Here is a 26282-nt window from a genome sequence, read left to right as displayed (position 1 = left end):
AATGGTGCACCAAAGAGAATGTTTATACATGCTGAATAGTGGGGAGAATACAGCTCTACAATGGGAAGGGCAGTGTAGTGTCAAAGATTTATCAGTGAGCTAAGAATACAATAGTCCAAGTTATAGAATACTACATAAAGAAATAAAAAAGGGTCAAGGAAAAATGAGAATTTAAAAACAAGATTTCTGGCTATAAAATATTAAGATTAATAAACTTTAATAGGTGAATTATTTTCAAATATTTTATTTAGAGAACTATGAGCTATCTTCTAATAATGCCCTTTACATAGTTGCATCTATAGAAAGCTAGTGGAGTGAGAGCAAAAAGAAGTAGCATTAAAAGAACTTTCCATCACAAACAATTGGTTTATCTACAAAAGTAAACCAAACACAAATAATAAATCAAAGAGAACATTACATAAATATTTGCCCCATCAAATAGAAATTCAGTGTCAGAATTTGGCATTTAGGGTTGATTTGTGAGTTTAGGAAAATACAGTATGCAGTCAGTGTACAGAGCACTACAGCTCTTCATTTGTCTAGAAAGTTGTCAGTACAATGTAAACAGAGCATTTCTAATGATACCCTCAAATTAACAGATCATAAATCATTGAGCCGGGAGTGAGGGAAACTATTCTAGTTTTCTACATGTTTGGCAGCCACTAGCTTTTTACAGGCTGCTGTATATGCGTTTAATTACATCAGCCTCTTCCTTGTCCAGGATGCCCTTGTCCACGTAAGCATCGGCTTGCTCGTCAATGAAATCTCTCAGCTTTGAAAGATCATAGTCTGAAAAATAAGAATTCATTTGTACAATGAGTCACTGCCATTACACTGTTTCACCTAAGAAGCAGTGTCATTGTGAAGTTTATCCAAGAAATTCACTTTACCCAGCACGAAGAGAATTCACTGCAAGTGCAACTTGTGAAAACAATGTAAAAAACCCCACCACCGCATAAAGTCTTTTTACACATCATGAAGCTTCTACTATTGATGAGGAATAATCATTGTATTTTCTGGTCCAGAGATTTGATGATCTAGTCTGCACGGCAAAAACTGTTGTTAAAACCCTATTTTCACAGTTGTCATGGATTCAAAAGAAAGTGTTAAATTGACTGTTTCCTAAAGAAATCCCAGTAAAATTCCCACTTACTGCGAACACTTGTAGTGAAAATTCACAAAAGCAACTTCGTGGAAATAAAGAACACGCTTACCTTGATACAGAACATAATATCTTGTCGTGAAAAGTACTGCAGTGAGTGGTCTTTCTGGGAGTGTCAGGGTCAAAGTAGTCTCTGACAATCTTTGTATGACAATCTGCAATACAGTGCTGAAAGATCCTTCCTCCTTTTCCAATAGATGGGTGCCGCTATGCAGCATCTATGCATTAACTAGCCTTTTCCTATGCCAGAAAACATCGCTATTTTCCATGAAAAGAATCCTGCTGTAGAGCAATCTTTTAAATAACATAAAAAGGTAACCTATTGTGTAGTCGTAACTCTGGGAACAGATCCAGTATATTCGCACAGAAACATGATGCAAGTTTCAGTTGCACAATTTACTGCATAAAATGTAAAGCTTAATTTGTTAGAATCACAAGTTAGTAGTGTGGAAAACATCTGTGTCTTAAGGGTCCATACTAAGTTAAATGAATTAATATCTTTCACAAAAATAGATACATCCTGAATTTTTCGGTATAAATTACTTATTTCATGGATAGAACCTTCAGACTATGTTAATACTGATTTTATGATGTAGTCCAATGTATATCATCATACAGCAATAAGTGGTAGGACCTTCTTTCAAACTATACATTCTTAACTAATGAGGCAGTAATGACTTTCTGTCTTTTTATAGCTGAGTGACCAAAATTGGATAGAAATAGAAAGACATTAAGAAGCAAATTAATGCTTGCCGTCATTTTTAAAATGGTATAAGGCAATTTCAAGTGAGTAATACAGAAAATTAATATTCAAAACTCCCCACTCCTGCAGAGGTGTCTTCTCCATATCTGAGTTAACAGGAATTTTGCCATTTGCTATACTGATGCCAGGATTTCATGTCTGGTCTGTTACCAGCACTACTTAAGAGGATGTAACCTGTTTGTCTCTCCATCCTGTCTGAGTAACAGGGACAAAGAGTACCCAGCAACTTATTAAGGCTGGGAGATTTCATTCATGTTGACAGAATGCGAGTCTCCAGTGAAAAACACCATGGAATGGAAATGAACTGAAGAATAAATACTAAATTAACATAATATCCACATTATTCGCATTAACATTTCTGAGCTTATTTTTCTTCTAGAATAGTATTTGCAAGTCTAAGATCATTAAGTGGACATGTGAAGGTTTAATTACTAAACATTTTGAGATTATAACCATTATAATATTATCTAATTCTGGCTAATTTTTATATCTCATGGCAATTTAATTGGATTTTTTCTATGAATTGATAACAGTTAATTTCTAATACTTATTTAAAACCTATTAATTTTTACAAGTAATTAGAAAAATCAGCTTTGATTTATATTCACCACAACAGCTGCAACATTACATTTTGCTGTATAACTGCTACAGTAAATGAAGTGAGCTCTTATTTGCATATTCAGAACAATAACTTGCCACTGCAATTAATTATAGAATTAACTTTCATTCCTAAATGGCTATTGTTAGTGTTATGAAACTATAAACTACCTAAATATTTTGTGAAAATCCTGAACCTGCTATTTGCATGTATTAACTGGGTGACTCACAGTTATGTTCTTTGGAGACTAACTGCAATAGGATACCCAGCAGCCAATGTCTACTGGTGGGAGTGATGTTAATTTACACAGGAGAGGAGCTGGTTTTAAAGAGCACTGGATTCAAAGATGAAGCCATGTCTGGGAGATACTTAGGACAGGCCCACAAAGCCTATAGATTGTATATATGAAAAACAAACTTTGGACACAAAAGCCAATCAGGCTGAAATCTAGGCTTTTGACAAGTTTCTCTTTAAATCATACAGACCACAAGGTTTACTTGCCTCCTTAACAGGAAATTGATAATTTTAAACTGGCAAAATGCAAATTAACATTTCCAGGGTCATCAGTCATTGAACGAACAACAATTTCTACTGAAATTCATACAAAATCAAGTTTCTACAGATACCTGCCTGAAGAAAACTTAAAGCTCTTCAAGTGCATTTGGTGAGTAAAACAATCCATGAACACGTGTGGAAAAGACTGGCCATTTTAATACATAAATTTCTTGTGAATCACTTTTCTGCTAACTCCCAGGTGGTAGCTGGAAGTGTAAAAATGATTGATGAACACATCAATACCACCTCATCTTGTATGGAAGAAATGCAGCGCAATGCATTCACGGTTAGATAAGCTTACCCTGCCTGCACTTCCTTTAACATCATCCCAGGAGAACTGAATTAGCATTTTACAAAAATAAAAACTATAGAAATGCACAATAAAGATAATGTATCAGAAGAGTCAGAACACTGTTCTAATTCTGTCATAACTTACACTTACTTTCAGGGCCATTTCCATTGCCAGAGGGCAATAAAGATATTTTAGTGCAAATGAAAATCCATCTACACAGCAAGCATCTATCTTAATGCATTCACAGGCACATAAAATGCTATTGATCTGCGGTCACAGCCATTTTCACACTGCAGCAGCGCAGAGGAGAGGTTACTATGAAGAGGAGTGAGGAGTTGCACAGTCAGCATGTGTGATACAGGGAAATAATCACACATGACTGAGATCTAATTACTATAATGAGTACATTGATAAACAGAAACATGTATTAGAATTGGCAGGGAAACACTTGAGCAAATAGATATGCTGCTGCTAATTGCCATTGCTGCTATGGTGTGGAGATGATTTTAGAGATGGAAAAATTTTTAGAAAGTCCTTTCTGTTAAGGAGGTTTCTTATAGGCAAATGAATGTGTTGGGCTGTAGGCATGCACTCATCTCTGAAATGTAAATCATATGGAGTTCAATTCACAGAGAGGGTGGCTAGATTACCCAGGGCTAATCTCATCTCAGATTCCCCTCTGCCTGGCTGGTGCAAGAAGGATCCTTCTTGCCAGGCGCCAGTCATACCCCAGGGATTGGTCCCTTGGCTAGGAACCTTCACTTACAGAGAGGGTGATGCCAGAAGATGCAGCAATGGCAAAGAAAAGGGGCAGGAGGCTGGTTTTAAGTAAGATCTTGAGGGCAAAATGGTATGGATAAATAAAGATCTGAAAAGTAAGATGGAAATTCTCCCTCCAGCTCTTGTACAGCCCTGCCTCTGAGGAAGTCAAATGGTGGAGCAGCTGCTGAGCATACCCTGTGCAGCTGCTTTAGTCACTGCTCCCCTTCTACACAGCTTTGTGTGTGAGAGCTACAAGTCATTACAGTTGATTTGGGCTGTAATCCAATGTATTACAGTGTTAGTGACATAAATTTGTATCTTAACTATTTATGGTAACAAAAAAAACCTTGCTGTTCTTTGTGATGGCACGCACAGTGCTGGCCAGATATGCTGCAGTATTCTAGACACATCCAGACATTTAAAATACATTTACCTCATGTATAAAATGGTAGTTGAAAGATGTATTGAACTAAGAAATGAAGCACTAGACAAAACTGATGTACTGTTTCCCAGTGACAGCAGAGCACCAGGGCTACCTGGACAGCACTTCTAGCTGGTGAGTCACTGTTTTGCAGCCAAGGGCTGTTCAATTCAGTTTGCATAAATTTGTCTTAGTTTACTATTTTGATACATTGATTTAACTTTTACATGACCTGCATTATTTAACTAACACCACTAATTGTCACTATAACCTAGACATGCACAGTTTCACATTACTATTATTTAACTTACAGCATACTGCTGAGTTACACAACATGATTTAAATTACATGCTTCGTAATGTATATGGTGCCCACCCCAGTGTCAAGGCTTTTTGCATCATACCTTCTTTGTTACCTTGTTTGTGTTTTTTTAGCCATTCTATGTTCTTCCTGATTGCTTCCAAATATGCCTCAGCTTTCCCTAGAGGAAAGGATGAGAGAGAAATTGGGCACTTAGATCAATGAATAATGCAGCTTGGTTAACTGGGCACAGCGAAGGCAGATTAAAACTATTCTTAGTTTCTGTTTAAAAGCTGAGTCCTGTCAAGCTTAGTGAGGCAAAAGTCCCACAGATGGCTAACAGGTTTTGTCTGTGCAAGATGAGTCATCCACAAACTCAGGATCATGGCTTTTTTTGATCTTTATACATTGCTTTTAGTGATATGCATAGATACTGCATATGTGGATCAAAAGCAACCTGCAGCTTTTTGATCATCATAATTGTCCAGCAAAGATGAAGGTGTTAAGACAGCAAGGAATGACTTAAATAAGACTGACAGCTTTGAGAATCTGTTCATATACAAGTGTCAGAGAACTCCTCCATACAACAGTACTAAGAGCATATAGCAAATCTAAGATTGTGGTATTTTGGAAAGACAAGTTGAAACACAGCTACTTCTAATTTACTGAGATACAGGATGTATTACAATTACCATGATAACTCCTTGTTATAGCTGAAATTTTAAAAGTGAGGGCTATTTTGGACCAGAAAGCACACAGGACAGAATTAGTTCAAGGATTACCTAATAAGGCCCCTAAGGAAATATTCCAGCTAATGGGTTTTGAATTCTTAACTTGGCTGGAGCTTTATTGATGTAATGTTCTTACATTTGTCAGGGTTAAAAAAAAAAACACCCTGGTGTGATTAGCATGTAGAAGGCTCCTACTGCCAACTATGTGTGTCTGGTCCCATTAGTAAGTGGATATTAGATATGCCATGATTTTTCATCTGGGAGCACAGGATTAGCCTTATAGTAAGTTACTCTGTGAAAGAGCAAAGAGCATTGCAAGATGAGACAAAGAACTAAATAGGGATCCAATTTAAATTTCTAAAAAGCTATTGGGCTGAACGTTTTTCTGAAGGTAAAGAAAAATAACCTGAACCAAACTGAACAGACACATCTTCAGACAAGAGAAATATGCTATTTATCACTTCCAACAGGTGACAATTTTTCTTTAGTGTGAAATTAGGGAGCTATTTTCTATGCTTAAATAAGCATTGCTGGAAAAAAGCCCCTTCCATCTGTGAGTGGATGACAGTTTAGATGTCTGCACTGCCCACAGGACTGAAACAGGTTACCAATGAACTACAATCTACTGTAGCCTTGATTACTGCAATTCATTACTGAGCATGTTGCTGTGAAAACGTGCATCCAAAAAAGTACAAGCATAAACCAGCATCAGCGCAAAATAAATTATAAGCATTTTTTTTAACCAAGTGAATATAAAATCTAGATGCTTATGCTGGATCCTTAGCAATAAGAGCTCACTGAAAGGTTTCTGCACCAACAAACATCCTCCTTCAGAAGTTCTTCACTGTAAGGAGGCACAATGTCCTCTGCAGATTTGGTTTGAAATAGAGCAGCTGATTTGCAGAGACAGAGACTTTGGCTACTACAGTCTAATGTAGCATGGCACATGACATTATTTATCTTGCTAAGGCAACTATGATACTAAAAGTTTTCTTATTGAGATAGTAACTCACTGTAATAGGTTTGCAAAGTTATGCAAAATACTTTAATTGCTGATGACCCTTAACCTCTGGCAAGTTGTGTCACTTTGCAGAACTTTTCAGTACCTTTCATTAACAGCTTGTTCTAACACAAACTAGAGAAATCAGTGGGCTCACTCAGAGCACTGAATATCCCAATGACTTGATTTCACTGAAAAACCACAGATGTGAAGAAGCAAAATCTCTCTGAACTTCGTATTGCTCTCAAAAGGGCTTTGAATTCTGTAAAAGATAATGGCCTTACTCAGCAAGGGACAGAGTTTCATATATTTAAGAGTAAGCAATTGAGTGCACTTCCGAATCAAGCTGTTGTGTGCTGATCACTGGTAACCACAAATTGCAGATATTTTTGCTAACATAATGGAAAAACAATACCAAAGATAGGAAAATATTCCAATCACTTGGAGAGTATACATGTAGCAAAAGCAATGACTATTTTGTACCTCTGGGCTCTTCACTGTTTCCTGCTGCATTTTGTTCTTCATTTTTTGTAGAATCCTTTGAAATTTCATATTCCTTTTCCATTTTAGCCGCTTCCTCTTTTGTGCTGTCTGCTTCTTCACTACTCTTGTCTGAAGTAAGAGCAATTTTGTATCAAATGTATCAAAAACACTTCTAAATCACATCAACACAATCTCTAGGAAGTAAAATATTCTGACTGATGATTGAGGAAGAACCTCACTGGAGTGGCTCAAAGTGGTTTCTAAAGGTCATCTATACCCCAGATCTCTGGAAACAGGAGTGTCTATTTCTGCTCTTACGAACAGTAGCTGAACACAGGTGACTAAAATGTAATAATATGTAGTTCATAAAGGCACATTACTTTGTGCAGAGAAAAATAAGAAATTTGCATTCATTAGATCCAAAGTTGACAAAGATTGGGTTTTTTGTTATTTAAGTCTTAAAAAGCATTGTTAGAGCTTGCTTTAGTATGTGTGTAATGTCTGCATTCCACAGAAGAACACTGAATATACTTCTCAAAAATTAGATAAGTAAGTAAAAATTCCTCTCTTGTGTGTTTAGACATCCAAGCTGTGGCTACAGGTCCTTGAGGGACTGTATTTTTAACTAGCAGTCTGGCTTCTAAAGCAATTAGCATGCTTTTAACCGAATATGTTGAAAAGATGTGTTATCCAGGAGAGAAAACTATAGAATAAGTACCTGCTGATAGCTTTGTTGTGGTTTTCGTGGAAGGGTTCTCAAGCTTCTTCTTTGTCTGCTCAGCTATCATTGTATCTAAGTTTTCTAGAAATCAAAGTAAAACAAAACCCCAGTTATTCTTCAACAGATATGATGCAGAATCTATACTAAATTCTTTGCAACACTGGTTTGAATGGTAAGGAGAAATCTAAAGGAACTGTCTTCATCCTTGCCTCTGAAGAATTAATGCAGAGCCAGCACTAAGAGAACAAACAGCTATATGGAACTTTGATAAATCTTGCTAAAAAAATTAACAACTAAACCATGACAATAGGTGTACCAAACAGAGCCAATATTCATAAGGACAATAAATTCTGCATATACTAATTATTTATGTCACATGAGTCACAAAATATAAATATCTGTAGCAATTTATTCTGATGAAAGCAATGAAAGGGTTTAACTTCAGAAAGCATACAAAACTCTCAAATATGTGCTTCATCCTGGTGGGAAAATATTATCTGAAACTGCTTGTCTGTCTGGATTTTATATGGTTTCATTGGAAAAGTCTAATAAAAGGTTTAAAATTATATTTAGATGAAATAAATATGCAAATCAAACTGATTAAAACACATTTTTTCAAAGTTGCTGAAGTAAAGCATTTACGCAAAAACCCAGTAGACAGCCGTTGCCATGTATACAGCTCTAGAAGCCTGGAAAATGTATCTCATGCAAATTTCAGGACTCATTTGAAAGTAAAAAGCACCTTTTAATCAAGAGAGACATTTTAGATATAAGCATTGTGTGCTTATGTGTGTGGGGGGAAAAAAAGGTTCTTTTGATACAACTTTTTATAGATATTCACAAATACCTATTCTAAATATCTAAATATTCTAAATATGTTTTCTTCATCAGGGACTGTAGTGATAGGAGAAGGGGTAATGGGTTCAAACTTAAACAGGGGAAGTTCAGGTTAGATACAAGAAAGAAATTCTTCCCTGTGAGGGTGCTGAGGCGCTGGCACAGGGTGCCCAGAGAAGCTGTGGCTGCCCCATCCCTGGCAGTGTTCAATGCCAGGCTGGACAGGGCTTGGTGCAACCTGGTCTAGTGGAAGGTGTCCCTGCCTGTGGCAGGGGTTGAAACTAGATGATATTAAGGTCCTTTCCAACCCAAATTGCTCTTATGATTCTATAATTCTAAATGCAGACCATCATACAGTGCCATTTTTCCTCAGTCATATTATGGACATGGCGTAGAATTTTCTTTCCCTTTGTCATCTTCCCCCCCCCCCCCCCCAAGGTTCAATTAAACATGGATCCAAAATTTGATAGATGTCAGTTAGTTGGTGGGGTATTTTTGAGAGACTTGGTTTTGAATTGTCAATATTCCCTCTATATAAATAGAGAAAATGGTATGAGATGTGGTAACTTGCAAAATAGGTATTATAGAGCAAGTAAATTTTAGATTGTATCTTCTGTGTAAGGCCAACATTTTATCCATCAACCAGGAGCATCTTTTTCCATCAGAAAGATACTCAGCACTGAAACCTAAAGATTAGGTTTTTAGCAAGCACATCTCTCTCCATGGCAGATCACCATAAGCAATTCTGCCTGCCCTCTGATGAGAAACCACATAATCCTGTCTGCCCAAGTCCTCTATATTGTTATTTACATAAAATGAAAATGTAAGCAGTTTTTGTTGGCACCCTGCCTGATTGTAACCAGGCAGTTCTGCATCACATCAGAGTTGGTTTTATTTTTTTGTGAAAACTCTTTTCATTTGATACGTGTCCTTTTAATGTGATTTCTGACCTTGTTGTCTGCCCTAAGCTAACCAGGTCAGGGCTGGGTTACAAGCTGGATCAGACATACTGATGAAGAAAAAGCCAAGCCAGAATTATAGTGGTGGTATTGATGCCTCACTAATCACTTGATCCAAAGCTTATTGAAAGGACTGTAAACATCCCTTTCAGTTGAGCTTAAGATACTATTTTTTCATCCTGAATCAGTATCATACTAGTATTCCAGAAGGAATATAAGGGTTCCTCTGTTGCAAGAGGCACAGTTTTTAGAAAAAGATTATGCAGCTAAGAACTTAAAACCCCTTTGTAAATTGAAGTGAATAGATTATTCTTCTACACTAATTCATGCAAATGCAAAAATGTTGCTGATTTTAGACCTTAATCCAGCAAAATGTATTAAAGTAGGCTTAATTTTAAGTATTAATAGTATTTTAAAATAGGACTATTTAAGTGTTTAAAATGTAACACATATGTGACTGCATTGATTTGTAAGTGCCTTTCGTGTCCTGTCATGAAAGTGTCTGCATTTAGGCACTGCTGCAGTAAGATTGTATTACCAGAAAACAAAGACTCCACCACAAGACAGACTTATAACCCACTTAGGCATCTTTAGATTTAAATGTCTGCATACTGATAATATTTCTAGATGTTTTTTGATGTTGATAGTGTTTCAAAATTGTACACATCCACATATAGCATATGCTACTGAAAGCAGTAGGATTTATAGTCCTCCCTTATTCAGTTACTTCTATAAATACCATTAGGAATTTTGAGTCTTTTTGGCTAACAATTTGAGTCCAGTATATGAGTAATATATAATATTTCATAGAATCATAGAATGGTTTGGGTTGGAATGGACCTTAAAGATCACCTAGTTCCACTCCCCTGCTGTAACATGGTAATGGGCAATATTTTCCAGCCATATGCATTGAACAGTTACACTGTATATCAAGTATAATATGGCAATGTTGGCCACTAATGATCCAAGCTCTGCCCCTAAATCCAGACTGAATATGGTAACAACTATATTCCATTTTAAAAGCTTATTTTGTCACTAACGATACAGACAATTTAATATGACAGGCATTTTAATAAGGACTGTGTTTTACAGGAGAAATAGTGATGACTCTATCCTGCTACCTGGGTGGCACATCAACATGAATCTCAGGATTTCATAAGCAGCTGTATTTTCTGTGTGACAGAGGAATTAACTATGTAAGCCTGTTCATGTTTATGGGGGTCATGTGGTGTACCTACATATGTATCATAGAGAGAATATTACCAGAGAATCCCAATTCTTCCTGAACAGGATTTACTACCCTTTCCCCACCTTTAGAATTACCTGTCTTTAACAGCTGGTATTGTTTCAAAACATGTTTGTACTTGTCATGTTTGGCTAGGCCAGGGCTGAACAATGTTTGCTCTGAGTTACGCTGATGGAGTGAGTCATCTTCTCAACTGAGATGTGCCTGGCCAGCAGCTAAGCAACTGCATGTTGGATTTGGAGGTCTAACAAGAATTGATTACTTTTCCAGTATTGTTTCCCTAGCAACGTAATTTTTACGGAGGAAGAGTTTAAAAAGGTACTGACCTTTCCCCAGAGCTGGCCACTTACTTGAAATGGCACTAATTAAAACAACAGAACAATAACTACTGAGCTAATGGAAGTGACCTATGTTGGTAAAATAGGTCACTCCTCTGGTGGGTGGCTTTCTGCGGAGCACTATAATCTCATCACTGGAACCAGACACCAGGAGTCAGAGATCTGGTTTCTGCGTTGCCTCACTTTCTAACTTGCTCTTTTATCTGGGATGACTCACTGAAGCATTCATGCTGCAGGAGGGCTCCTATTTTGAGTAGGCATTCTGAGACACCCTAAGCCCACATTCTACAGGCACTACACACCAATAGATCCTATTAATTGCATCTGAAAATGCAAATTCCTAGCAGTTTTCAAACTTGTAAGGCCTTTGAGCTGGGCGTCCAAAAATCTGAATCGCATAAAAGCAGAATGCTTATCTGTGCTCTGGGAGAAAGCACTGCAGTAACACCCTTCAAATCCATGGAAAAAGACATGGAAAAAAAATGTTACAAACTAAATTACTTTGTTCTTATTAGAGAGGAAGAAACTAACATACCCATCCAAGTATTTAACAAATTGGTAACGGAAGCCTGAAATGGACCCTTCTGTATAGGGTCCAATCTGTCTGTCTATAGAGTGACAGATTACAGTGTTTTCTGCACTCGTGGATCTTCCTGCAAAGAGCTTTTTCATCTGCATAATTGTCTTGCACCCGGGAGGCAGTTTCTAATTCTATCCTCATCAAATTGACTGAAGCTGAGATTTCATGTCATTGAAGTTCCACAGAAAGACCTGCTTTGCTGCTGTTTTCGTACAGCATGGTTAGGCTGTGTTTATTAAAGGAGCGAAAAGGATGACCGTGGTGCCTGAGAATCTTAATGATAGATAAAAAAATTAGTTTAATGAGTTCATACACTGCAGCAGCTTCAGCTGGGAAGCTTTGTGCTGATGACTGCTTGTATGAGATGCACATATTTCAGGCATTAAAAAAGTACAGTTCTCCCAGGGTTCCTCTGTCTCCTGCAGTAGATGATCCTTAAGAGTTTGTAGGTCTTTTTTCCATCTGTGACAAAACTCGGGACATCACAGCATTTGCTTGTGACTATTCTGTGGGGAATAGCATACCTGATTAATTCTTTGGCCAAATCTTCCTTTTAGTTTACGTGAGTGCAGGTCCAAGAACAGTCAATATCCACTGGATCTTCACCAATATAGCCAAAAGCAGAGTTTGGCTTTTAGTTAGCTCATACATGTATCATGCATTTGTCACATAAACTGCTTAAAATGTGATGAACAAGAGAAATCCCTCCCTTGTGGTATTACAGATGGGTCTCAGCCTTGCAAATCTCCTGTTCCTAACTCCCTGCCTTACAGGTACAACATTTTCCTTTTGAATCTTCCTGTTTTGACAGATTTTTCACAATGGTGCCATGAGGAATGACATGTCAGGTGACAAACCTCAGGTAGTGGCATCACTTGTAAATGCATTACAGGCAAGATGAATGGTCAGAGTGATTTGAAATACAAACATCAGCAGTATTGCTTGGCAATCAGATTGAAACCTGTTTCCTTTGCATTGCTCCAGGTCTCCTAGAGCTGTGTGGTGCAGTCCTTTCCTAATCCTTTCCCAATCCTTTCCCATCCTGAGGCTGCTACATGGCCTGTGTGCACATTTTATATATTTCGATAGCATGCACTTTATAAGCATGATGGTTGGGGACTGAAGCAGCGCACAGCCGCCTCTACTGCAAGAGTGGGATGGAGCTTAGTTCTGAAAGTTCAGTGACACCTTCTTTACCCTGCACCCACATCATCATCTCAAATCGTAACTTACGGTCTCGGTGCTCAGCTGTCAACAGAGATACTGAATTCGGAAAGTAAGAGGGGTTTTTTATGCAGCTATTAGATACAGTAAGAGAAAATAAAAGCATTGCCCTCCTTTCTTTAGAAATGCAAACCACTTGATAGGATGTGAAGCCTAGATTTTCACACACTAGGCAATATACTTGTCAAGAGACACTATGAGGAGATAGAGATTTTTTTATAAAGTATCCAGTGGGGAAAGCATCGAGGAGGCAGTGAAGGGAAATGGAAGATGAGGCAATATATTTGCAGGAAAAAGCTGCAAATGTAAAGGGTAGCTAGTGATAAGCAAAGGAATGAACTGTAATATATTCATTCTGGTTCTTTGACATATGATTTGATAGTCATGTAATAAGATTACTAATTCTTTTTCTTATCACAAAACTACTGGATCTCTCCCAGAAAGATATCTGAGAAAATTTAGATCCTATGGATACTGGAAATACCATGCTCTCACTGTCACTCTCAAGTGATGCCCATTTTCCTGTAGTGTGTGGTGGTCCTGGTTTTTAGGATGTGGGAGATTAGCTGTAATATACTTTTCACACCATAGCCACCCATTTTTTTTTTCTCTGCGGTGAGTCTGAATGGGGGAAAATAGGTGATAAGATCTAAGCAGAGGGGGCAACAAAACATTCCAATGCAAAAGTAGCATGGGACAGACATGGGTGAGGCATGGGGTCAGGCTATAGAGAGAAAAGCTGTAAAGTTGCAGTGTGGTCTGCGATCAACATACTTCCTAGGTTCCACTCTTGTCTGGGACCTTTGCACACTCTCTGTCCCCACATCCTTTTATTTTACCTTCATGCAGATTCGTCTTGGGTTTAGCTATATTATGAAATACTGTCAGTGCCCTTCACCTCCCAGATCAAAATGAAGGGAAGAACAAAAGGTTCACATGATACTGTCCATGCATCACTTGCAGCTTCTGGCACTGGTTTAGCCACGCCTTCCCTCACTCCTCTGAAATCACACAGTCTGCATCAGGGAGCATATGCTTCTGGAGACAGTGAGTAAGGGAAGGTGGTGCCGGTCTGTGCTGTGATCTGCTCTTTGCCTCGCACCTTTGGCTCTGTGCCTGTTCTTGCCTAAACAAATATCATGATCAGACCTTTGGCCTGCAGCATCTGTGCTGATGAGAACTTCAGGCATTAGTCACAGTATTCAAACAAGTCCTCCTTGACCAAGAAAAGGCCAGATTGTCTACTATGCACTGGCCTATGCCAGGGAAATTGGAGAGCTTTGCCTTGATGAGAAGTGGAGCTGTGGAGGCTACCAAGTGCGAATGTGAGAGGCAGAACAGAATAGGTATTCCATATTCCTTAGCATGCAGAGGCAGGGACATGATAAAAATCAATACAGGGGACTTTCTGCCTCTTCTATTTCCCCTGTGGCCTCAGGGGAAATTTCATGCTGCGTCAGTCTGTCTGAAAGAGAGTATTATAGTAAAACAATATCCAACAGTAACTTTAGGAAAGGACAAACTGATGACTGCATGTATACCTTGGCAATAGCTTGCCGATGAACCATCCACCTCCCTATTGCTAGTGCCTCCTGCAGTTTGATCTTCTTTCCAATTGTTGATGGAGAACAAATGATGAGGGGGTAGAAGAGGTAAATAGAGACATCTGTTCATGTCCATTTCTAACCAACACAATCTCCTACTCAGTCACGGGGGAGAGTGTGGATTCTGACAGTGAGTCAGAGCCAAAGGGAGGCGGTGTGAGAGGTGGCTTTGGTTTGGTCTATGGAGGGAGGCAGCTGTGACTCAAACACTGCATACTGATGAGCTGGAGCAATTTCTCCATTTCCTTCCTAATGAAAGGGGGGTTTGCTCCCCAATGAGTCTGCAGTGGGCTGTGTGCTGTACACTGTGGCTCCAGTAAGTAAAATGCTCTACTACGAGGAGGTGAAAAGTGGGATCTCCCTCAGAAAGAGCAAAGCTATGGAGTGCTCAAACTTAATTTTCTTCCCACACTTTGCCTCTTTTTCTTTTTCAACAGAGTCCTGATTTAGAAACTGAAAACAAAATTACAAACCTCAATCATGTGATGTGATAGAACATGCAGTATCGTGGTGAAGCTTCTATATCTCTGTGAGAGGGAGATGGCAAAAGTTTGTGCTGCATGTACCAGTCAATAAGTGAGAACTCCATACAAGAATACAGTGTGCACATAACTGATTTACATTTCTAGGGTAATAGTTCATTGGATAACACAACTTTAATTTGGTTGGGGTGGCAATAGATAAATTTGCTACAAATCTACTCTTGCAAGCAGCTTACAGCAGGAGAATATAATCAATGTGCTGTGTAAAAAGAGTTCATACCTACACAGTGGTGCCTTTTAGGAATTTGTCTAGCATTTCTCAAAGCTCTATTTTTGTTATGGTCCACTAGGCTCTAATTACAAATATTTCCTAGAATGGTTCTAAAAATCACTCATTATTTTGGTCTTATTAGTGGGAGGTGATTTACAAACATATCTGAACAAACTGGCAGGAACCATTTGTTCTACTTCTAAGCTGACAACAGTATTATTAAAATAAAGGTATTACAAAACTACAGTTTACTTTACATAATTACTACAAACAGAGCTTTTACCAGGATAGTAGTGGACTAGTATGCTTTCATTTTAAAATTAGGTAGATACCCTGGTGTATGCAGGAAAAGTCACTCAGCACGCAAAAGATTCCCTTTTGTGTGGTGTAGATGAAGATTTTCCTTAACATTTATCTGGCCTGCGATAGATGGCTCTGATAAAAAAGCTCTCAGGGTGAATCTCCACCATGACACTACTCAGCAGACAGAAGAAAAATAAAGTATGGTATTATTCCCAAACTAACATTCAAACAGTAAAGTATCTCTACAATGCATTCTTTATTCTGCTCTGCTGAAATCAAAGTGGGTGGCTTGAACAGCACTTTTGAAGCACCATGAAGGATAGAATCCTTTCAATTCTGCTTGGAAAATACAGTATCGGCTATTTATGCAACAGAAACAGTATGAATGCCATGGATAATGAAATATATTATGCTGAATCAGTTGTAACTTCTCTAAAAGTTTCTTGCTGCTTTCCGCTGGTCATTACGTGGAGAGATTCCAACTCTTTCATTCCATTCTGTCACTGCATCCTTGCCAACAGCAATCATTGTTTCAATAGCTTTCCTAAGTCCTTCCTAATATTCAGCCTGTTCAGTGATAACAGCCTGTGCCTCTGGCAGGCTGCAGCAAGCAAGGAGAGTTCAGCTGTTTGGGCAGCATTTGCTGGATGCTGACAACCAACCCATAGGTGGATAAGTTGATACCACAGTTGGATCTAATTAATAAGCCACCTGTGTAACCGAGATCCTGTGTCATATGATTAATTACCTTATGCTTTCTGTACCAAGAATATTTGTCCATTAATTTAATTGCAAAAACTATATTAGAGCAGCTTTCAATCTTCAGAAGGCAGATAGGCTTTCTAGAAGGATTTCTGAAAGCCTTTGAAGAGGCTAGACATATATCATGAGGCCTTCACTCTACAGAAGAATTTGTGCCCAGTACAATAAAATACATCATTCATAGTTAAGGAAGTAAAGAGTGATGGAAAAGAGTGGCATTTTGCCACAGCAGGGCAATTATCACATATGATGCATTTCAGCTAAACAGTTTATATCAGTTTGTTACAGCCTGTCTTTAATGCTTCCAGAGCTATACTTTCTGAATAGACAGTGTAAAAGGTAGGCAGTACATTTTCTCCTGGCTTTCTGGGTTCTGAGTTACATATTTAGCATATGGAAAGCTTTTAAATTTCTATTTAATATTGAATATGTATATTAAAACAAGAACTTCCCCTTCTTTGCATTTATATGTATACGCATCTGTGTTTTTCTTGCACCACACTGCAGCTAGATCCTTTGTAACTTAAAGCTAAACCTAATAAAATCATTCACTGCAGCAGCAAGATACTTTCCCCTAGAGTAGGATACAATGATGATGACATAATGCTATGGTTTCCAAATCCCAAACCAGCTGTTACTGGTATATGCATCCAAAGTCACTGTCTCTGCATCTGTGCGAGAGGCACAAAAGCTTGTGACTTGATTCAGTAAATGATTTATTATTTTGAATGTATAATTCAGGGACATAGCTTATGCATGGCTTCAGCCACAGAGTGAGGAAAAGTAATTTAGGCAGTTTCCTACTGTAATAAAACAGAGAAAGGATATAATCCATCTGCACAGACCCAGTATGCAAAAAGCTGCCCATTTTAAAACTTGGTTTCTTCTCTCTGACAGTCATTCATACTAATTCCTTTATCTGCTATAAATAAACACAGCTGGGCATCAATCCTCTAACCCAAACCGCACCAGAAACACAGTACCTATTGAAGCATTACTGGGTATATTATGATGTAACTTTTAGTTGAATAAGGGTGGCAGTGAAACTGCTGCCATGCTTAGGGATACTGGAAGAAGCTAAGATTCTCTGGTGCTTGCTGTTCTTGAATCTTTGACAGTATTAGTCCAATAAATGGAGGTCAGCATTAAAGTAATTTCTTAACAGCAAGTCTAAAAAAAGAATACCACAGAAGCAACTAGAGACCTATGAGAAAGCTTTTTTCCACTACAGTAAGTTGCTTTGATGGAGTAAAAAATCCATCTCTTCGTAAATCACTCATTTGCAAGGTAGAGTCTGGATATATCAGTTGATAGTCCTACTTTAAATCCAGACTGAATCAGACCACTGAACCTAATCCCTGCCTTCCGTACTATGTCATCATGGCAATTTGTTTCCAGGGATACAGTATTTATTTACTCAAAGTAAAGCCAATGTGAACAACTGCCCTGAATTTTAGCAGGAAAAAATGCATCCCTAGTGTAATTCCATTATCTGAGTGGTCTTGCGTCAGGGATGAATTTAGCCGATTAAGTTTTGGCACAAGACTGTCAGTGAGGGCAATATCTGCTCAAGCCATATTATCTTCGTTTGTAGAATGCCACTGAAACCACTGAGGTTGTAACCAACCATTTCTTTATGTGCATCTTTCTTTAAATGTACAGGCAGCCAGAGAAGTAAAGAGCTGAACTGTAGCATAAGTAGTAAAAACATTCCAAAATTCAAGGGCTTCTCACAGAAAATAAAGGAATAATCTTAGTTAGAGCTATAATGAATTCTTTAGAGAAAAGGTGCAATCATGCACTGAATGTGAATTATGATACACTGGATTTTTTGTAGCCAAGTAATTGATAATCAATCCATACAGTTACAGTTGCATGGATCAACCATGTATCTGCAATGGCCCATATCAAATAAGCCAGCAGAAATCATGAAAGATCACTGCCAGTCCTATCTCTGTAATGGGCTGATTTATTAAGCTGAGAAATTGCCCTGATGTAAACAAAACCTTTTCAGGCTAACCCAGACCAGGAATACTTAATAAAAATGAAAGGTTTGTGCAGAGCTTATGCAGATAAGCCCTTCTGTAGCTTTGCTTGTTTATCTAGAGAGGCTACCAACAGTTAATAGAAAAGTTTGTAAAAACCAGGAGAGCTGTGTGAGAAAACAGAACAGAACAACAAAACCAGGCTGTTCCAACATCCCTCTCCAGGAAATTTTACAAAATCCGCATAGCCACAGACTCTAAAACAGATCCAGGAGAAAGTGCTTCAAAAACTACTCCTGTGCCAAGATGTAACACTTTCCATAGATACAAGGAGTTTCATTTGGCGGAAGACTATAGCATTAGGTCCCATCTACCCTAGCTACTTACAGGTGACAGATGAAAGGTACTGAAGTGCTGGATTCTTTTTAGAAAATGCAGGTACCTGATCCACAACAATATATCTGAGCAAAACACTAATCTTCCCCTGACATAAAGCCATTGAAATCAAGTGCGCTTCACAGGTGTGAAAGTGGAATAATCTTCTGAATACGTATCTGATAAATAACCTTTCCTTCATTTGATGGAAATACTAAAGCAGTTTGGAATTCAACATTGCTATAATGAATGATGAATCATTGCCAAGTACAGCTTTAACATTTTGAATGAACAAGTCTAAAACAGAATTCATAAGAGCAAGAAAGAGAAGATAATTACCACTATTGGTAAAGTAAGAACATAGCATTAATAACGCTGTTGCATAAAGTGTGTGCTCTCACCCAGATAGGAAACTCCTTCTTCTGGTGTGATTGTTCCATATTTAACCATCGTCTTCACAAAATCAATCAGGGTTTTCATAATAGTTATCAAGGTCTCTTTCTCTTTTGCCTCTGTCTCTGCATGACGAGATAAAGCAAAACTAGTCAAAGACTTCAGGTAACTTGGAAAACTCAGTTCTGCAGACTCTGCACAAACTTCATGCAGAAGAAATGACCTACTCACTAAAGAGAAAATGCTGTGCTGGATTAGCAAAGAGAACTCCTGTATATGTTTCCCTTTAAACTGCTCCTGCAAAGTACAGTTGAATATACTTTAAAACTTCAGGGTTTGGTTCTTCATAGCTTTTTGTCTTGAAGGTCTGTGTTATGGAAGGCAAATGGTATAATTCCATTTTACAGATAAGAACACTAAACACACTGAGATGAAGTGACTCGACAAAGTTCAAATTGCTGGTCAGAGGGCAGATATAGGCAGAGTTTTCTACAGTCTCTGTCTTTTTTTTTCAGTAGACCAGTCTGGCTCTGTATGAGGACGATAGTTCAGTGAACCTTTCTCTTATCAGATCCGTGAGTTCAATGACAAAAATATAGTGTCTCAAATGATATTGTTAGCATGCACAATATCATGGCTTAATATACATAATATAACATGGTTGGGAGGATCATGACTCCAGAATAGGATACAAACAATGATTTTTCATTATAAAAATCAATCTTTCTTGCCCATACATATCTCTATCTTCACAATCATTGCTTCTTAGCTTTCTTTTTTTGCTGTGTTTATCTGCTGAACAATATGACTCTATTTCTGCATTAGCAGCATGAAACTCCCCCATCACACAGTTTACACAAGCTCTTCCTGCAGCTCAGGTTGTTGCTGAAGGACCCAACAGAGCCAGGGGCACTGTCAGACAGGGACAGTCAGAAATCTACTCCCAGCTTTGGCAGAGGGTCAGCCCCTTTGGAGAGCTGCTCAACAGGTGTTTTTATTGCTGCCTGCAATTTAACCCGTATCTGTAAGATACAATTGAATCCCCTGTCCTGCAGCATGACACAAGCCGGCAGGTGAATAGCATAAAGCAGGAGATAGGCAGCGATGTGCAGCCAGTGGGACCTGGTTCTATTTGCTTGATAACCTGTTAAACCCAACATGCCTTTCTGCTCTGTGAGTAGAAAAAGAGAAAGAACAAGCGTACAGAACCGCTATGGGAAAATGAAAAGAACAGGAAGAAGAATATGAAGTTTCGCTCAACATTGGACTTGAGCAAAACATGCCCTCAGGTTCTAGCTCTCCACTCAGGTGTTTATGAGGACAGTTTGAAGCAAGATTAAGGCTCCTGCAGGACAAGGAATCTACAGAATAAATTGTTGCTGACTGTGCTGGAAAGAGCAGAAGATATGCTGGCTGCAGAGGGTGAGAGTGGGTGTATGGCAGAGTGTGCTGACAAAGGGGCTGTGGCGAGGTGCCACAGTCTTGCCTGAAATAACTGGAAGGCAATGATGTCTAGCACCGGAATAGGAAGAGACATGCAGAGCTTTCATTGCAATAAACAGCAAATCTGTGGTTTGTGAAAAGGCTGGGTGGCTCAGACTCATTTACTGGTACCATCACTGGGAGAATTCTACTGTGGCTTACTCGTATCTCTGTTGGCTTAGAAGACATGGATGTTACTGGAAAGATCTCTAGAGAAAACAGTTTGCCAGTTTTTCCATCAAGCCGTTACGGGAATGAAAAGAATTCAGGACTCCTGAATCATACAGCACAAGATGGGAAAGGCTACCTAGGTCACACAATTTGCTGTTCCTCCCAATGTTTTGCCATACTCACTACTCATTAATTTCTGCTATGCATCTTAGAGAACATTTTTAAAGCACATGGTCTCTTGGCAACTAGGGCAGCTGTGGGGAAGGGAAAGCACGAGAAGAAAACAGAGAAAATATAGACTTTCTAACTTTTTTCGTAACTATTCCCATAAGCACACAATGAGCTCACCTGAGTTGAGGCTTTTTAATAGTGCGTAAAAGTTTGGAAAATATTGGAGGTCTTCAAAATTATCTTCAGAGGGCAGCTCATTTCTTCTTTCCAAAATATTAGATGATGACCATGTGTTATCCAGTGTATCATCAATTTCTCCATTAATGAAACTATCCTGATCAGCTTTGCTTGGTATCTCCATAAAAGACATAAAAAAAATAATCATCTATAAGCACATTGCTTTTGGTGATAGAGTTAACAAAGCAATAAATAGCATCATTATCTTATGGTAGCATTTTCTTAATTATGAGGTGAAGATTCTACTATTTTCTCAAAGTTATTTCAATTTGGCATCTGACTTAAACCTCAAAGTAACTCATGATTCATTTTTCTATATGATGGAATTTCTTTAAGAACACCTTTAGTTTCCAGATTGAACTAATTTTTCCCTAAAGCAAAGCAGTGCATTGGTCTGCTTGTATATTTGGCAGATGAGTCAAAATAATTAGCTAAGAAGTTACCATTCTTTCCTGTTGCTTTTCTTTGGTATCACTCTCTGCTCTGCTTGGAAGGTAATCAAAATCTTCAGACTCCTTCTCACGGTCCTTTGCTTCATTTGCAATTAGCTGTTGTAAAACCTCTGCTACTTCATCTTCCAGGGTATAGGCCTGACTCTCTGTGATCTGTTAAAACATTTGTGCAGAGTACTTATAGAATATTGTGGTTTTCCTAGATTGTCAATATGAAACTTGAGCTTTGTAAATAGGTTGCTTCAAATATGCTTCCTTCAAAGCTAGGTACAGACAAATTAGGTGTAATACGTTTACTGATGTATATATGTATACATATAGACATATATACATGTCTATATTTTTATAAAGATATATATACACACATACAAACACACATGAAATAGGTGGGTCTAGATAAAAAACACCCACCCACCCCTACAGCCTCCAGTAGGAAAGCAAACCCATATAAGGCTTAACATATTGGAGTCCAGCTTGAAAGACGGAGCTGCAGGTGTGGTATGTATGTGTATATACACAAGTGTGTGTATAAATACATATGTTCTGCATCATATCGGTGGCACTCAGCATGCAATAGCTACTTGCAAAATCTACTGCAGAAAAGATAAGGTTTGTATTTCAAAATATAAGGATCCCATATTGCAATGGCTAAAACCATTGAGACATCTAGAGGTCAGAGACAAACCCAGTCTTGCTAAAAATCAGTAACAATGAGAAATGTATCCCCAGCTAACCAGCAGCATTATACACCTGCCGATGACAATAATTAGTAGGTGGATAGGAATAGGCTCAGACTTTTCCGCATAAGCATCCAAAATAAATTAAAAATACAAAAGATCTCGATGAGAAGAAAAATTACAGGAAAAATGAGGGCAGACATGGGAGGAGTACAATCAGTGAATGTTTTCTCAACATCAGAAACATTCTGCAATTTGGCCTATTTTTTTGCAAAGCCATCACAGGAACAACAATGTTATTGCAGAACTAAACCAATGTGCCCAAATGACTCAAGAAGCTTGCCTATAGCCTAGATCCCATTCATTTTCACTCAAGTCAGCAGGCAGGACACAGTGTTCATCCAATTGCTTTTTAACAGAGCATTAAACGAACCCACAAACCAGCTAAATGAAGTATAAAGAAGATACTTACTAGTCCCAGATTTAGAAGTTTTGAAACAATCTTGTCAAATACTCCTCTATCATTTTCCTCATAAATTCTTGCAGCAATTTTTTGAACAATGTCTTCAGCAGTCAAAGGAGTGCCATCTAATTGATGGAGGCCATCTGGATCATCTAAAAGGATTACAGTTTAACTGTGTGCTGAGTGTCCTAACTCATTTGGATTAGACATCTTGTAAAAGAAATATCTGCCCACATCTTTTTCTTTTCAGAGCAAACCAGCACTTTTTAGACACATTAGGAATATACTTTGATACACACTCTAGAACCCATTACATCACTCCCAGTAAAAAGTTCCTTGTGTCCATTTTCCACATCTGAAAAATGCCTTTCTAACTTGTTCTTTTGAAAGAGCAGAGATGAATGGCAGGAGCATACTCTCCTGCTTATAAAAAAGAACGTAAGAATGAGAGAAGACTGCTCACATATCTGCTTATATGCATCTTCCTGGTATCAAGTTCCATTGTATGGCCACTTAGACCAAAACTGATCATGACAAACAGCATACTATCTCCTTGTCTGGATTTCAGCAAATGAGGTTTTAATTATGTAATCATTACTTACAGCAAATAATATTATCATTACCAATGGGAAAGTGAGTATGATGAGGAAACCTAGGTCTGCGATCAGCATACTTTGATATAATTAAAAAGATCCTGAGCTAAATGCTGCTCACAGCTCTCAGAGGACTCACTTAAACTACAAGTCAATTAACTACTCCTGTAGTAAAAGGCAAGTGTTCTTTGGCCTTCAGTAACTTCTTTTAGCTTTGTGATGAGAACAATTACCTAACATTGCACAGAACACTTGGAACAAATATATGTGATTTAGCTCTATATAAAAGTGCATCTTCCTTTCAAACCAGAATAAACATATTTTCATTTAAAAGCAGGTCCCATTTTCCTTCCATCAAATCTAAATTGCTGAAAAACATAATGCAGATTACATAGTTGGAGTTTCCTCCACAGAAGAAGACTGAAAATCAACAGCAATTCTTTTGTCTTGTGTTTCAAAACCTAATTCTAATATGAGAAGCTTCCACTACTGGAAGTAATCGAAACTGCATTCCAGTAACAAACAGCTCATGCTTAGTGGTGACTGCAACATTCATGACTGCAGTCAGACTGCAAGAGAAGTCTAACCTAAAGTTCACTGAAAGATAATTACAGAATACCTTGGAATTTATAATCAAGCCCACTTTTAGTAGAGTCATAGTCATCCACAAGCCTGCGGTTCTTGGTGGAGTCTGCATCATCCATGGCCAGTTGCTGTTCATACAAAGAGCTTCTAATTGACTCTCTCTCCTTTTCATTCCTCTCTCTTTCTGCTACTGATTTTAGCAGGTTCAGGTCATCGACAAAGGAATAATTCCTGAACTCTGGCTGATTTTCTGGAAAATATATCAATGCACACATGACATAAAATCTTACACCTCTTTGAATCTGTTATGAATATTGCTATAAAACCAGGAAAGATGTTTTACCTGTGGGAGCTATCTTCCTATTCTTGTCTGCCTCAGCTTCAGCAATCTGATATACAAAGATAAAACAAACAAAACAACAAACAGGCAGAAAGAATAAACACACTAAAATGCGTGATCTTTTATTTTATCAGTATCAGCAGAAGCCTTAATGCCTGATCTTCACTCTTAGTAAGAAGTTTGCCTTAATAAGTAGAACATGATTAAGCGCTTGGCACTTTTTGTCAGTTCCACCACATCCTCTGATCAGAATCGGACATTACGAGAAGCTGCGATGGGCTTTCCATTTAAAGATAAATGCCAGTTACATTTTCCCACTTCAATCCAAGCTCCTGCTATATTCCTATAGGATGTCAATACAAAGGGGTGACATACCTGTGAGCTGCTGGAGCTAACAACCTGCTTTTGGAATGCTGGACAGCAAAACTCTCTATGCCAGTTCTCTATTTTGTATCCAAGCCCATCAATACTTACTTTACTGACAAATCTATTAACTCATTTGTTAAGCCATTAGGATATTCATGGATCTGGTACCTGAAGGCTCAAAATATTATGGGAATACCCAAACCAAAAAACACTGTAAATATTTTTTATTTCACTTACCTGTTCCTCCAAAGGTCTTTCTACACTTAATTGTCTGTTGTGTATAGCTTTATCTAGAATAAAAAAACATACACATATATACACTCATTTATATGATGCATGCAACTACAAAGGGACAGCATATTTTTTCTTCTAGTTTTCTCTCATAAAACACAGCCTTAAATCTGATGCCAAATGCTACTTCATGTAAAAAAAAAATCAGTGTTCCTAGAAGAATGAGAATACAATAAAAAAAGTCAAACATTTAAACAAAGCATGATTGTTTGGGGCAGAGGGAGAGGTTCTGCAAAAGATGTAATACAAATATAGACTTAGTAACCCCTTTCTGATAAGAAAACTAATAGAAAAGGGGGGAAAATGCTGTAAGAGATTGACTAAAATAGCAATAATCGGATTGGCACAACCAAGAGATTAGAAATCTCTTACATCCCGAATACCAGGGGAGACTGGGAGTGAGAGAGAGACTTGTGCAGAAACTGCTGTAGAATGGAAAAAATTCAGAGCTTTTCCCGCTACCAGCACTCTTCACTTTCATATTAGATTGCAACTTCAGTGATCCAGCGTCTTGCGCCAGGAATATTGTTCCTTTAGGATCTAATTGCTTTTAGTCAAGTGGAAGGAAAGTTTTTACTTTATCTGTACCCTGAGAAACTTTCCCCATTCATAGAAAACGGAGAAAATGTGTTAAGGAAGGCGCTTACCTTTGCCCCCGGGCTTCGGGAAGCCGTGCGCCCGGCTTGCCAGCAGCGACAGCACCTGCACCACGACGGCCAGCTTGAGGAACATCCTGCTGCCGCCCAGCCCCCTCGGAGGGCGAGCCTGGGCAGGGGCCGCTGCCCGCGGGGTTCCTGCCCGCACCGCCGCGGCGGGCGCTCAGCGCAGCGCAGCCGCTGCCCGGCGGGCGCTGTCCAGCGGCGCGGTGCTGAAGCAGCAGAGCGCAGCAGAGCAGAGCCGGCCGCCGCGCTCGGCCCCTCGTCCCCACGCCCGCAGAAATGGTCGAGACCGTCCCCGCGGCCGGCCCCGGGCAGGGGGGAGGAGACGGGGGAGGGCGGAGCATGCGCGCCCCGCTCCGCGCCCGCTCCCCCGGCGCTCCCGCCCCCGGGGGAGAGGGGCTGGAACCTCCCCAGGGCTGCCCCGCCGCCTGCGGGAGCGGGCCCGCCACGGATGGAGGTGCGGAGCGGTGCGGGGCTGGAGGCTGCAGCCTCGGGAACCGGCGCGGTCTCTCTGGCAGTGCTTCTGCGGGGGAAGCTGTGGCCGGCGCGGGGATGCCGGGTGCGCACGCCTCCGGAGCTGGGGAAGTGCAATGCGGCCTTGCAGAGGGACCCGGGAATCACGTACATCTACTCCGGACCTTCCCACGG

The 26282-nt window shown here is 39.1% G+C and overlaps 1 protein-coding gene across 2 annotated transcripts; it reads right to left on the bottom strand.

Moving 5' to 3' along the window:
* On the bottom strand, positions 1–26282 carry SCG3 (secretogranin III). Of its 2 annotated transcripts, none has more exons than XM_030496721.1 (12): positions 25623–26282; positions 24922–24974; positions 24322–24367; positions 24013–24228; positions 22810–22952; positions 21652–21813; positions 21149–21326; positions 19156–19272; positions 7786–7869; positions 7068–7196; positions 4957–5034; positions 1–789 (listed from the first exon to the last, which is right to left on the bottom strand). In XM_030496721.1, exons 1-12 carry the CDS (start codon positions 25705–25707, stop codon positions 671–673), a joined length of 1410 nt encoding a protein of 469 aa, XP_030352581.1. In that variant the 5' UTR covers positions 25708–26282; the 3' UTR covers positions 1–670. The 2 variants fall into 2 exon arrangements, with proteins under 2 accessions (XP_030352581.1, XP_030352582.1); XM_030496722.1 differs by having other exon boundaries at positions 196–789; positions 4969–5034.

The sequence above is a fragment of the Strigops habroptila genome, chromosome 9 (assembly GCF_004027225.2).
Source record: "Strigops habroptila isolate Jane chromosome 9, bStrHab1.2.pri, whole genome shotgun sequence".
Classification (NCBI taxonomy): domain Eukaryota; kingdom Metazoa; phylum Chordata; class Aves; order Psittaciformes; family Psittacidae; genus Strigops; species Strigops habroptila.
Note: the sequence above shows the minus strand (reverse complement) of the source record. Positions and strands in the feature narration are given on the sequence as shown.

What these genes read in the sequence shown, in the direction of transcription:
- SCG3 (XM_030496721.1), bottom strand. Translation starts at nt 25,707, where the DNA reads ATGTTCCTCAAGCTGGCCGTCGTGGTGCAGGTGCTGTCGCTGCTGGCA. An exon ending in TAGGAAGATAGCTCCCACAG is followed by an intron (nt 24,229 to 24,321) that starts GTAAAACATCTT and finishes TATATTTTCCAG; the next exon opens with AAAATCAGCCAGAGTTCAGG. An exon ending in AGAAGGAGTTTCCTATCTGG is followed by an intron (nt 7,870 to 19,155) that starts GTGAGAGCACAC and finishes TTTGATTTCTAG; the next exon opens with AAAACTTAGATACAATGATA.